Genomic DNA, 13,549 nt, shown 5'->3' with positions numbered 1-13,549 from the left:
GAAACCTGGAAAAGGTGAAATTGCAGTGATCATGCTGTAAATGAGGGTTGTGATGAAATTGCAAAGGAGTCAGCTACAGCAAGAGCGAATAACTCATTCCTATTTGGAGAAATAAGCTGGTTAGATTAGAGTCTGATTTTGTTTGTACATGGTTTTATTTTGATTGATTTGTATGGGTTTTGTATCTTTCACTGGCAAAATGAAAGTTTATGTGTGGGTTTACTGAATGCCATGCTTAAATAATTAATAACAGCAACAAAGTAGAGATGAATTTATGTCACCAGTTACTTCACTTGCTGTGCACACATAGAAGAGTTCTTTTTTGATCAGACACTTTTATTTTAGTGAAGTCTGACCCTTGCCTTTTTAGAATTGAGAGGAATGAAAAATAACAAATGTAGATGTTTATGTGTTTGAGGTGAACTTTTTTTATTAGGAAATGTTTTTAAAAGGTCATTGAAAAACAGAACTGAAACTGAGGTTTTATTTCTCTTGCAGGTAGGTCTATGAAAGATAAGCAGACATTTAAATTTGGGTATTTCCTTATGATAACAAATGTACCAGGGTAATTACCAACTCAACAGATCTTGCTGACATCAGGCTTCTTCTCACACAGCGTTGTTTTAATATTTTTTTCTAGGAAAAAGAGAAGAAGTACATGCTGCCTTTGGACAACTTGAAAGTGCGAGATGTTGAAAAGAGCTTCATGTCTAGCAAACACATCTTTGCATTGTTTAACACAGAGCAGAGGTAAGAGAATGTGCTCTTCTGCAGATACTTCTGTCAAATGGTATCTAGCTGAGCATTTTAATAAGTGTGAGTGCACTTCTGCTGTTTCCACCATGTTGAGTACACAAGGTCTTGATATTCTTGATTTAGCTGCTGCTTTGCTGTTGCATAACCATGGGATGAGAGGTTGGTGTCCTCCCGGCCACTCGTGGGGTGAAACAGCTCCATGATGAGTCAGCCAGTCCTTCCTTATGGCTGAATAATCATCTCCTGATCCTATTTTTGTTTTATTTGGCAGTCACCTAGGCTTACCAAAACATTCATGACTTCTGTACCTTGTGACCAGATTCAACTGGTGTAAATCACAAAAGTGTCATTGCTTTTCACTTTCTCCAGCGGAAAATCTTGCCTGGCAGTAATCTTGGGACTCGTTTGATTGTTTGTTTGGGTTTCAACACTGCTGAATGGAGAAAAATTAGATTTCTGTACTTCTTTAATTAATAAAATCTTTGCCTTTTAGTTTTTGCCCCACACTTTTCCTCTCAGACTCTTCTCTGTTTTAAGTGGTGCAGGTGCTCAATGGAAGCTACTCCGATGCACAGCCAGCTCAGTTTCCTTAAATGTTACAAAAGACATAAAAGTGATGTTTAATTTTCATTTTTTTTTAACTGAGGAGGAGAGTTGCATTTGTAGCTGTCTCAGGGGAATTGCATTTTAGCAGATAAGCAGCAATTTCTGTAAGTTGTTTTTCAGGCAAATGTAGCATGGATAGATATCCTTGTTTCCCTCTTCTGCTAAATTCCTTCACACCTGATTCTCCCTCACATCACTAAAGCTGGGCATTACCTTCAGATAGTCAAGATGATGAGGGCTGGATGTGGCTCTCTGCTGAGGAAGCTGTCTTTGCTCCCAGTCTGGCCAGACATAGTGGCCAGAATTTTGGAAGCAAGGAATGCCCCTCCCTCCTGCAAATCAAAAGCAAAGCACAGGATTTCTGGGCTGTCAGGTTTCTGCTGACCCCAGAAATGCGAGGACACAATGTCAGTCTCAGTCTGAACTAGCCCAGGAAGGCTCTGCCTGTGTCTGCTGCCACCTCAGCCAGCCTGCAAGGTCTGCCAGGAGATGCCCTTTGAAAGCATGCCACACACATACTAGCTGGGAATAACATTTCATATGCTTGACCAGTTGTGTTTCTGGAGCACAGAAAAAAGCTTTGAAAAGCTTTTCATGTTCTTAAAAACATAAATGATCTTTGGATGCTGGAAGTGAATGTAATTTGATGATTCTTGCTGTAGATATGTGTGGATCCATCAAGAAAGGTAACTTTGTCCTGGTGGCTTGATAGCAGCTGTACATATTAGGTTACTTCCATGAGAAATTTGTTAATTTAACTCATTGTTTCTCCTTTGGTTCAACTAATGGCTTTGAATATTATCATCATCATAAATACTAATCATTGAACTGCTGTGAAAATCCAAGAGAAGCATTTCCATTGGCAAGTTTGGGATCTATTTAGGTGCTATATAGCTGGACATTCATATTTTCCCTTGATCTTCATCTGTACTAGACATCAAGGATTTCAAAATCAGATGTCTAAAATGTTTGCCATGTCTGTAATAGCCCTGCCTTTTTGGGCTCTGAGTAGACCCCGCAGCCTCTGCAAGCTGCTCTAAAAACATCCTTACACCCACATGGGCATGTTAAGACATGACAGCACAGCAGTAAGACCACGAAATACCTTTGCCTTGGGAGAGGCAGATCGTGGAGTCAGTCTTGCAGCTTTAAGGGAGGCAGAAGTTGTTTTTGAAGAAATATTTACTGAATTCTAATTAAAACAGCAGTTTCTCTGTTACTGTAAACCAGATGATTTTTGATATCTCTAAAAATCTGCCTCCTGGCACAAATTGATCAAAACAAGATTAGTATCACTTTCCACTGAATCCTGAATTCATAGATGTGTCAGCAAAAACAGGAATATTGTTTCTCGAGTAGAGTGATCTGGCTGGGGACTCTGTCCCCTATCCCACATTCTTAAGGAAACTGAAAGAGGGACTTGATAAAGATACATTGAAATAAGAATTCTTATTGTTGTTCTACTTTGTGGTAATCTGTTGAATCCTGGTTTATGATGTTCTGATGTGTGTGTGTGTGTGTGTCTTGCTTTTCAAAGATTGTGTAAAAAATTACATTAGTTTCTGGTTGGCTTTTTTTTTTTTTTTTTTTTTTTTTTTTTTTTTTTTTTTTTTTTTGAGGGTGGGTGGAGTGGTTGCTTTTTTTAATTAAAAAAACCTTAGCAACTGAGAAAGAAATCAACTTTTGAATTCTGCCCACTGAGGGTTCTGCTTATGGAACTATTTTGCTATTTAAGATGTAGATCATTAAAGAACAAAGGCAAAATCATCTGTTCCAGCTTCCATGATAGCATGGAGATTATTCTGTATCTCTCTTTCCCTCCCCCCATAATCTGCAGCATGTTTTTCCTTGACTATGAAATCTTTCTTAATGTTCAATTAAATTATTTTAATTTTCAAGCAAAAACCCTTTAGGAGAAGAATTTTAATAAGCTTGTTCTCTTTTTAATTCCCAGCCCCTCACTGCATAGGTATTTGCTCCAGCCATATGTTTCTGATACTGTACATTTCAATAGTTTCCTGGATTATGCACTGCATTTTTTCCATTTATGAAAACCTTTCCCGCTCTGAAATATAGTTACCAGGAAAATACTCATTTCACTGCATAGAATGAAAAACCATCTTGAGTTAGCTGAGACTGGGGGATAGATGGAGAAGGAAACTAACAGTATCTGTCATTTTGATTTACTGCAGAAGTCAACAGTTCTCTGACAGGAATCAAATGTGACTTGGTAATGTAGAGTAAATGGAGACTGTGACGATTGATTTCACAGTGAAGATAAATTCTCATGAAATGAACATAATTGTGTGTTTATGAAAAGGCTGTGTTGTGAAATAATTAAATTATTTTTGTGTTACTTTCTAATTAAATCTTAAAAAAAAACCAAAACAAACAAACAAAAAAAACCCAAAGAAACAAAAAAAGGTGAGAGTGGGAATATGCTTTGGGGAAAAGGAAAACTTTGCCTGAAGTAGTTACAGCATTACTTAACAGAGAGGTTAGGTTTGTTTTTCTGCAAATTAAGTAATACATTTAAAGTTTTTGAATGGGCCATCTACTTAATTTGTAGACACTGTGGATGACCTTTGCAAAGGACTCCTCTAGTTTCCTTACCTTAGGAGTACTAGATATTCAAACAAAGTAGATTCAAGTGAGTGCCCTGTGATTCCTGGATCAGTTTTGGCTGTGTCTGTCTGCACGAGCCTGCCTTTAGTAACTGAAGTTGGGCTGGGGGTTTCAAGCAGTGTGTGTCTAACCGAAAGCTGTCAAGTGAGTGCTATTTTGTGTTAGCCATCTTCTCCACAGGAAACTCGTGGCAAGTCTGGTTTTTTTTAGACTGGAAAAAGAGATCAAATATATTGAGTATTTAAAAATAATTATGCTATAGGAGAAGAAAGAATGTTTGCAGTACTGTAGAGCTTACTGTGAAGTTGTGTAGATGTAGCCACTGACTTCCTAGGCAGAGCTGAGAATGGAGAAGAGAGGATTTTGTCAGCATTGCAGCTCACATTCAGTAGATTAACTTGTCATGTTCTCATTGCTGAGTGGGTAAGGACCTTGTTCAGAGCTCAAGAACAAAAAAACCAAATTCTGTCCATCCCAGAAAGTTTACTGTCCTTAGAGGATTTAATTCCAACTTGATTTTTTCTCCATGTATTTCTTGTAAAAATTATTCACTTGGTGACTTTTCTGTTACCCAAGTACTGTAGCCTGGAACACGAACTGTAGTCTTAAATGTGTCTCTCTTGAAGATCTGTGCACGTCCTACCTCTCCATCTGCCCTGAGAAGGCCAAGCAGTCTTCAGTTCTCGTGATCTTCTCCTGTTGATCCACATGGTACTATTTTGACAGATTGTCTGTTGTTCTAAAGTAATCTCTTGCCTTTGCAGTAGTGTAATTACACTTTTTTCCTGATTTACTGGTCAATATATTGCTGTATTACTGTATTACAACTCCATTTATATACTACTTCCCTTTTAATTAAAGAAATGATGCTGAGTAAAAAAAACTGTCTTCATTTGCTAGAAGCAGAGAAAAAGCTTCTTTCCACCTCTTCTCCAACTCTGGAGAGATGAATTCTCTTTTATAGGAGTTGGGATTCTACTAGGTATTGATTTTGGGGGTTATAAATGGGAGTGGGCTGAAGTGTTTGTTAAGTTGGTGAATTTTCAAGCCTTCCCTACCAATAGTGGGAGTAGCAACCACAGAGTGAGGAAGGGTTACCTGCTGGAGAGTCCTTGATCAGCAGGCTTCCTCTGCTCCTCTTCAGACTCATTCCTTTCCTTGGAGCCAAAGGAGCAGAACCAATGTGTGAAATTCTGCCTTCCTTGCAGAGGAAGAGGCCACCAGTTCTCCGTGTCTTTTCCTTTCCTGCCCAACCAGTGATGCCTTGTGAAGGCTGACCTAGAACAGAGACTAAACAGAGTTAAAGAATAAAGCAGGGATTTATTAAAAGGCCTCAATGGATCCACCTTGGGCAGCACAAGAGCCCAGCCAGGGCTGCACCCCAGGTGAACCCAAAATGGTCACAAAATTCACAATCGGTCATGTGATTTTATAAGTTCTCACTTCCATAAGTTCTGCTCCATTTGCATATTGGAGTTAATTGTCCAGTTACAGCTCCAGCCCATGCAGTCCCACCCTTCTTGTTTTTCTCTCTCCAGTCCACGTTGTTTGTGCTCTTGGGCCTGAGATCTGGATCGTTTGTCCTTGGTGCCCAGCTGGAGAAGGAATTGTTTTGTCTCCCTGCTCTGTGCAGAGAGCTCACCATCCCCTCCTGTGAAGCCCAGACCCACACACTAAAGCAGCAGAGAATCTGAAAAATATAAAAGCTAAAACCTGAGGCATAGCAGGACCCAGATGAAGCTGAGTAATGTTGTTGCTGTCCTCACCTCTGTGGTTCTGTGTGATACAGGGGTGTGAGAAGCAAATGCAAAGCACAGAACTGTTCCTTTTACTCTCCCAAGAGTGGGTTCCTGAGAGCAAAATGCCCCTCAGTAATCATGAAGCAGTGGGACAGAATCTGCCATCCCTGCTCCAGAGCTGCCTGTCTGTAAAAACAGATCTTTAATCTGACAGGCAGATGGATGTCCAGAGGAGAGCGAGCAAAAGGCCATTTTGAGGGCACACAATAGGACTGAAAATAGAACTGCCAGATGAGGAATTGTAGCTACTGACTCCTGAGTACACTCTGTCTGTCAGGAATCATATTGCAGAGGGAGCTGTGGTGTCTGGTAGGACCCAGGAAATGACACTTGTCTACTCAGTGAGAGGTCTCACTGCCTGTTTTGGGTAGATGTGGTTGGCTGTGTGTTGCTCTAGAAGGGGACGGAGCACAAGTTGTTTCTGGGACTCCAAATGTACTAGAGCTATAAGTACTGAATTTCTGTCCATGGGCAGCAACTGGTTAACTGCTATCCATATATAAGGGAAATTGGGCAAGAGCCAAAATAAAGGGAACTAGTGAAAGGAGACCGGGTCAGAGGAGGTGTTGGATAGAAGCCAGGCTAAAGGAGAAAGCCTAAAATGAGATGTATGTTTAGTTACTGTTTTTGAATTACTCAGAAAGCTAAGCCCCAGGAAGAGCTGGACTGTAAGCTATTCAGAGCCCTCTCTGTTCGAAATGGAAGAGAGAGAATCTGTTTAATTAAAAAGACCTATAAATTTAATCCACAAAAAAAAAAAAAGCTGCTAACAATTCTAAACAAAGTCCTAAAATGCTGGAGAGTACAATATTTAAGAAAAAATATACAAACCCAAGGAATAGCTAGCCTTTATTGCCAACAGCTTTCCCTTATTAAAAAAAAAAAAAAAAAAAAAAAAAAGAAAGAAAGAAGAAGGTTGGTTGGGTTTTTTTCTGGAATATGTTCTTTTTTGTCATTATTGACAAATATTTTTTGCATGACAAATAATAGAGAATAGGGTGCAGGTATTGACAGCTGGGGACAGCTTTTGTGTCTGTGTGGCCCCGAGGCACATTCCAGGCCAGGCTTCCATCCCTCACCACCAAAGGCATCAAACCTTCTCCTCCAGGGACTGATGGAATATTTTAGTGGCAGTCACTGTTACTACTGTGGATTTTGGCCTGGGTGGTGTTAGTTTTGGCTGCATTTCTGTTCTGGGTTACATATAGGACTCGAGATACTTCATTGCCAAGGCTGGCCTATGTACTGAGCAGCACATCTTCTGTTCATTTGCACCTGAAAGTTGTGGGGATTTCTGTGTGTTTTGGGTGTGTGTACTTGAAAAGATTCATATGCTTTTGGGAGAGCACTCACATGACACAGATGGCAAAATCCTTAAGTGTTATTATTTCATGACATTGTCCCAGAGATTGTCTCCTTGGCTTTTCTGGATATTAAGAAAAAAAGAATCTTCGGAACCATGTGTAATTAATTTTAATTAGCATTCGCATTGGAGTGATCTGAAATGGTAGGCCTTGATAGAAAATGTTAGTCATTGCTGTTAACTCAGAGCAGATGGCCATTTTTGTTTCTTCAAAATATATGATTTGCAGAGCTTCTGGTAGAGCTTTTTTAATTTAAAAAAAAAATTTTAAAAAATGGTGCATATGCTCAAACCAGCCTTGTGCAATTACAGGTGTCCAAAATCACAGATTAAATTTGAATAAGCAGAGTGTGCACAGTGGAGTTGCAGGTTAAATAGATAGAAAACATACAATTTCGTCCAGGATTACTGTTCCCAGTAGCTGGAGTGTCTGGATTCTGTTATTTTCTCCCCTTTTCATTTTAGGTGACTATTCAATAAACCCATATTCTGTATGTTTTCAATTTCAATCAAGTGAGAGATATATAAGAATTGAATCTTTTGTATTTTTCATGGAATAAAATGGGACCAATTTGCATGTAGTTCTAGATTTCTAATGTTCAATTCTGCTTCCATCCTAATAGAGATGAGATGTTTACAAAAAATCACTTTGAAATCCCTGTAAAAGAAGATATTCCTTTATCTTTCAGTCTGTGAGCAGCTTCACTTGTGTCAGTGTGACTGCTGAAGCTAAATACGCGTTTGTGTTCTTTGGAGGATTAAAGTAGTTTATAGGTCCAGTTCTAAAAAATGTCACTAGTATTCTTGCTGTGTAATGGTTGTTCTGTCTCCTCCTACATTGGTAAGAATAAAGGCATTTTTAATTAATTGTGGTTTGTATTTTGTCTCTATGAAAAGAAATTTTATGCATATCCAGTATAGCTTTGGCTAGAGAAATCCAGATCCAACTCAGCCTAAAAGCTCTCCATGCACATGGTTATATGTGAGTATACATTAATGTATGTACACACATGTTAACTGGGTTTGTAATGTGCCTGCAGTGGTTGCCCTTCAAAATTTTCTAGTCTTGCTGGAGATAAATATTTAACCTTATCTTAGTGTTAAGAGATTGCAAGAGGTACAGTCCATCTTGATGTGCAGCAGTGGATGTACTCAGCACGTTCTGATGTGCAGCCACCATGGAGAGAAACCCACTGGTGTTGCAAGGGCTGTTCTTTCTGGGTGAATTTCAGGGGTGTCATTCACTCCCTGCTCCTGGACTGCAGAGATTTGGTTCATAGGCAGGCAAGCCTTCCCTAGGCAGTGCTGACAGCCCAGGCTTCAGGGTGGGTGGAAGGGGAATCTCAGTAACTCACAGCTGGGTCAGTCTTCAAACTTATCTGGCATTTTTCACTTTCCTCTTGGGCACTTTCAAATACCTTAATGCGGTCCAGTTAGGATTCTTTCATGATGGGAGGAGTTCAGGAAACACCTATGGACATGTCTGTATTAGGCCCTGAAATATATAGGGGAAATGAATCAAGAAATCAAGGTAAAAGTAAAGTGAAGAAGCTGTAGGGTAAGCAAAGTCCCAGCTGGGTGGCTGCTGGAATTTGAGGTGATGGGCCTGGCCTACAGAAGGCATGTCCTGAGTGTGGAACCTTCCAGAACTGGAAATGATGCTTTTAGTCCAATTGTCTGTTCATCCTTATAAGCAATTATGTTGTATTTCTAGTGGAAATGCAGTTCCAAATTGAGGTTTATTTATCTAGAGTACAGTAAAATCTGCAGATAACAAATGGTAGCCTTTTGTATTTTTCAGCCTGGGAAAAAAAGGCAGTATTATCAGTATTTTGTTGGTTTCCAGTAATGCCACTGTAGTTACATTTTCATGAACTATGCATGATATTTAAATTACAGTGATGAGACTCCAGGAGGAAGTGGAGTAGGTAGATGTGGTAGATGCATACAGCTTTGCAGTTTCCTCAATTACGTGTTCACATTTAAGAAATGTTAAATGTTCAAGGGAAATACTACTTACAGATGGCACTTGTAGACGTGTTCCCATTTTCTGTATCTGTCTTGTTTCCGTAGTCCCTTAGATTTACAGATGCCTGAATATCAACAAGATTGGTATTGTTGAGAGTTCATCCTTCCTGGTATCCTTTATTGTGTCATAGTCTTTGATGTCTAACATCCCATTTAGCTGCTATGGAGATGAGGGTGAGAACATGACTTCACAGTATTCCATATGGAGAACATAGGTGAGGCTTGAGTAGTAACTGGTGCTATGCTGATATCTTTAGCAATTTTAAGAAGTTGAAGAGAGAAGAAAACAGAAAATCTGAATTGTTTTCAAGAACATTTTTACAGCTTTCCATGAGACACCAGTGGATTCCTAATGAGTAAAACATGTTAATGTGTTTTTGTAAGATTCCATTGGTAACAGGAAAAGGACACACACTTTTCAGAAGTTACTGAAAGAAGTTACTTTGGCTTTTTTTTCCTTTGAAAATTTCCTGTGCTTGTTGGCCTTTCTGGGAGAAAGACAGGCAGGGGTAGTCTAGCAGCAAGGCAGCCAGCTGGGGAGACAAGCATCCCTCACCTGCCTGCTGGGGCATTCCTGGGAGCACTCAGGGTGTGCATCCTTCAGTGCTGTGTTCCATCACACGTGCTGTGTCTTTGCCAGTGGCAGTGGAATAGAATGAGCTGCACAAAAAAAAGCTCTCAGATCCTACAGGGAGAAAGAAGGGCCTGGGACATGTGGAGACATCAGCTGCTGGGCCATGAGGTGTCCCCAGCCCCAGGAGAAGTCCTGACACAGAGACAGAATGCAGGACTGTCAGCTCCCACAGTGTTCAGAGTGCCTGGCTGAAATCCCTGCTCACACAGCCACACTGCTTGGAGCAAGCCACAAAATGCCAAAAAGCGTAATATATAACATGACAGGCCTGAAAAAATGTTTTCACAAGCTGGTGTCATGTTGTTTTGCTCTTGCAGATAAGTGTTTTTGGAACTTCCCTATCACTCTGTTTTACAGCCTTTATTTGCTCTATTGTTATTTTTAGTCATCTTTGCTGAGAGTACCCTTTTACCATTTCAGCTTCCTAGTTCTTCAAATTATAGCTGCTTCGTTATCTTAGCCAGAAAAGCTTATCTCAGTAAAAGTTTCTCCTAACAATAAATTAAAGCGTTTTTTCTCTGGCAATTTCATTATGCTTCTCTCTCTTTTTTTTTTTTTTTTTTTAATTGACTTCTTTGTTTTGTTCAGTAAATGCTGACTTGGAGTTCCACAATACAGCAAATTGAATAAATTTCAGGTATTTGCTCAATTTAAAGTAACAGCATCTGATAAGGTCATCCAGGCTATTATTTCCTTTAAGGGAGGATTAGTACTTTTGGAGTCAGGGAAGAAAAAGGATTAATTTTAAATTTCTCAATCAATAAAAGAATCCACAGAGCTTTCAGTTGTTCATCCTGTCAGTGGCTTTGGCTAAACTGTGCTATCAGGCCCATTAGTGCCTCTTTGTGACCTTTGGGGCTGATTTCTGTGGGAATGAAATGCCCTGGTGGCACCTCCAGTCTGGGTTTTTGGAGGGAGTAGTGCAAGCCTGGTGCTGCAGATTTAGCCTTTGAATTTGGTGAGAATTGAGTGACCAATGTAAGAAAATAATTCTGAGTATGTCCTTTATTCTTTGTAATTTTGAATTCAACCTACGAGCTTGCTAAAAAATACCTGATTTTGCTCCCTTCAGAGTGAGTGTGCTCTGGTCGTTGTACTGTGGTTTCATAGGTGACAATTTAATGATATGGTGTCATGGCTGCTTCATGCCCAGGTTCAATTGCACTTTTTTAACCTTTTTTAACCTGTTTCCTGAGACTGCCCCAAAAAGCGATGCTGAGAGAATCACTTCTGTGAGTGGGAATTACATCAAGTCAGTTGTGTTCCAGCAGTGTGGCAGTGAAATCCCACCAGTCCCTGAATGCTAAAGAAATTTGTCTAGGCAGTGACAATAATAGCTTTATTTCCTTGTTCTACAGTGAATTCAGGTTTTTTCCCCTCTAAGAATATGTGGGAGAAATGACCTCTGTAGTTGCACAATGAAACCAAAGGGCCCTTTGTCACTGAGAGTGAAGCAATCTCCATCAACCCCTCTCCTCCACAGCTTGCTAAGGGAAGAAAACAGTCTGGTTGGGATGGAAGATTGATCCTTGTGCAATGGTTAAGATCTAGCAAAATGTGGTTTCCTAACCCTTTTCAGCTGAGCTCGTGGCCTTTCCTAAAAAGACTGTTGGCTGACAAATTTACAGTGATCTGGTCTGTGTATAGAATTGGAATTCAGAAACTAATGGCTAAACCGTAAGGGGAAAATCTGTTCTGTTAATTGAAGAATTTACAAGTACCCCCTTCCTACAGATGTATTTTTCCTCCTTTCTCTTTTCTTCCATTAAGTGATTCCCTGTATTTATCTCATTATGTGAACTACCTGTTTTATTTAAACATGTCCCAATTTTCTTACTATGATGAGAGACATCTGAGGTTTGTTTTGTTTGTTTAAAAATATCTTGAATATCATTGCTAGTTTTTTCCTCTTTTATTGATGATGTCTAAAAACTGAAAAGGGTATAAACTGGACTGAAAGGACTTAATATGGGAAGAAGTTGCATCAGTGAAGATTTTGGTATTTATTGGTTACAGCAGCAATCCGTCACAAGCTGTGCTGTTATGTTGGCATGTCTTATGTGTTTGTCCTCTTCATCACAACACCCTTTTTTCCCCTAAAAGTGCTTTGTTTTAGCATAAGCAGGAAAATTGATTTTAAGTGGTTTCACGGTGCTTTTTCCTGATTATTATTTCCAGAGTTGTGCTGTAGCATTCTAAGATATTTTTAAGAACTCCATGTAATTATTAGACAAATTATTAAGCACCTGTCCCATAAAGTCTGTTGTCCACAACAATTACCAAGTAATTTCTGATCCCAAATGATTTTTAATTTTAAATGCTGTGTGCATGATAGAGAGTAGTAAAATGTTAGTTTTACAATGTGGTGCTCTTTGTTCTAGGAATGTTTACAAGGATTACCGTTTCCTTGAGCTAGCCTGTGACTCCCAAGAGGAGGTGGATAGCTGGAAGGCATCTCTGCTACGAGCCGGTGTCTATCCTGATAAATCCTCAGTAAGTTAAAAGCTCACTGGTTTGCCAGTAGCTGCTCTGTTTGAGTCAAAAAAAACCCAACTGTATCATCTGGGAAAAAACAGTGTCTGCAGATATCTCAACAAAGAGCAGCCTTTTCATTGTACTGTGGTAATTCTAAAATATTCATAATGAAATATTTTAAGACCAATTTGTGCGTCAAACCTCAATGTAAAAAACCCAACCAACCACAAACCAAACCTTCCAATGTGTTTTTCATTGGATCCTTGTAGTAAAAGCATTGAGCAATTTGGGGTCTCCTGAGCTTCGTTGTTTCTATTAATGTTTTCTAAGGTAAAGATGTGCTTTGAAGAGTTTATTCCCTCCAGCTCTGGATTACAGAACTGACAGAAGCATTCCAGGCAATCATGTATATTTATTTTACTTATTCACTGCATCATTTTTTGTGTATGAAACACATGGTAAACCTTTCCAAAGGCAGTTTTACTCAGCTAATCATCATGTGGAGCAAATTGAACAGGATGCAATAAAAAAAGCCTCTATTCATTTACTAGAAATGACAGAAAGCTGGGAAGCAGAATATGTCCAGCTACTATTTAATATTTTTTAGACCTAGATATCTTGATATTTTCCTTCAAGTGAAGGTTTGAGGAGATGTATCCAAAGAGAAGGCTGACTAGAAGAATTACCTGGCATTTGAGCCTTTAAAGTTTCTGCAATGCACAGCTCACCTTTCTGCAGTGAGTACTGGATCAGAAGATCTGCTCTGAGAAATGGTGCTTTGATTCTGATGAATTTGCTCTTCTTTCTGATTGTTTTCCATGGGAAGGCCAGGTTCCTTGAGTCCAGGGTCTTGTGCTGTCTTCTTTCTTCATCTTTTTCTTCCCTTATGGTTGTGATGCCTGCATGGCTTCCAGTACAATTCTGTCTGCATCTCCTCCAGGACCTATTCATGCAAACAAGCTCAGCTTCTTCTCTTCACACAAAGTTTTAAGACTGCCATAAAAAAATAAATAAGAAATTCTTATACTTGTGGATTCTCCAGTTATTATAGAAATAAACAGTGATGATGGTAATGATGTTTTTTTTAGAGACTAGTGCAAATCTGCATTTAGCAGGAGACCTACCAGGTATCTGAGACTTTACCTTTAAAAAGTAAAACAGTGTTGGTGACTTTTCAGTATGTTGCCAGTAGATCTGTTCCTAGCTAAGAATATCAGAAGCCATGCAACAAGGATTTGTTATGAGAGGTTACCTAATTAATTA

The 13,549-nt window shown here is 39.3% G+C and overlaps 1 protein-coding gene and 1 long non-coding RNA gene across 14 annotated transcripts in view; one reads left to right on the top strand and one right to left on the bottom strand.

Moving 5' to 3' along the window:
- The window catches only part of DNM3 (dynamin 3), a 234,123-nt gene that overhangs the window by 102,695 nt on the left and 117,879 nt on the right, over positions 1–13,549 (top strand). For 10 of the 13 annotated variants that reach the window (XR_008438301.1, XR_008438302.1, XM_053984865.1 and 7 more), the window contains 2 exons: positions 641–750; positions 12,193–12,304. Coding sequence is in view for 10 of the 13 variants with exons in the window: in XM_053984865.1 (XP_053840840.1) it covers positions 641–750; positions 12,193–12,304 (222 nt within the window). In the remaining 3 variants the exon portion in view is untranslated. The other 3 variants (XR_008438303.1, XM_053984869.1, XM_053984868.1) reach the window with 3 other exon arrangements.
- On the bottom strand, positions 4,036–9,244 carry LOC128811325 (uncharacterized). Its single transcript, XR_008438305.1, has 5 exons — positions 9,170–9,244; positions 8,568–8,644; positions 5,086–5,277; positions 4,286–4,327; positions 4,036–4,198 (listed from the first exon to the last, which is right to left on the bottom strand). It is a non-coding gene; the product is annotated as an uncharacterized LOC128811325 (long non-coding RNA).

Source organism: Vidua macroura, chromosome 9, assembly GCF_024509145.1.
Source record: "Vidua macroura isolate BioBank_ID:100142 chromosome 9, ASM2450914v1, whole genome shotgun sequence".
In the NCBI taxonomy this organism is placed as follows: Eukaryota; Metazoa; Chordata; class Aves; order Passeriformes; family Viduidae; genus Vidua; species Vidua macroura.
The sequence above is the reverse complement of the archived record's forward strand: the minus strand, read 5'-3'. Positions and strand labels throughout refer to the sequence as shown.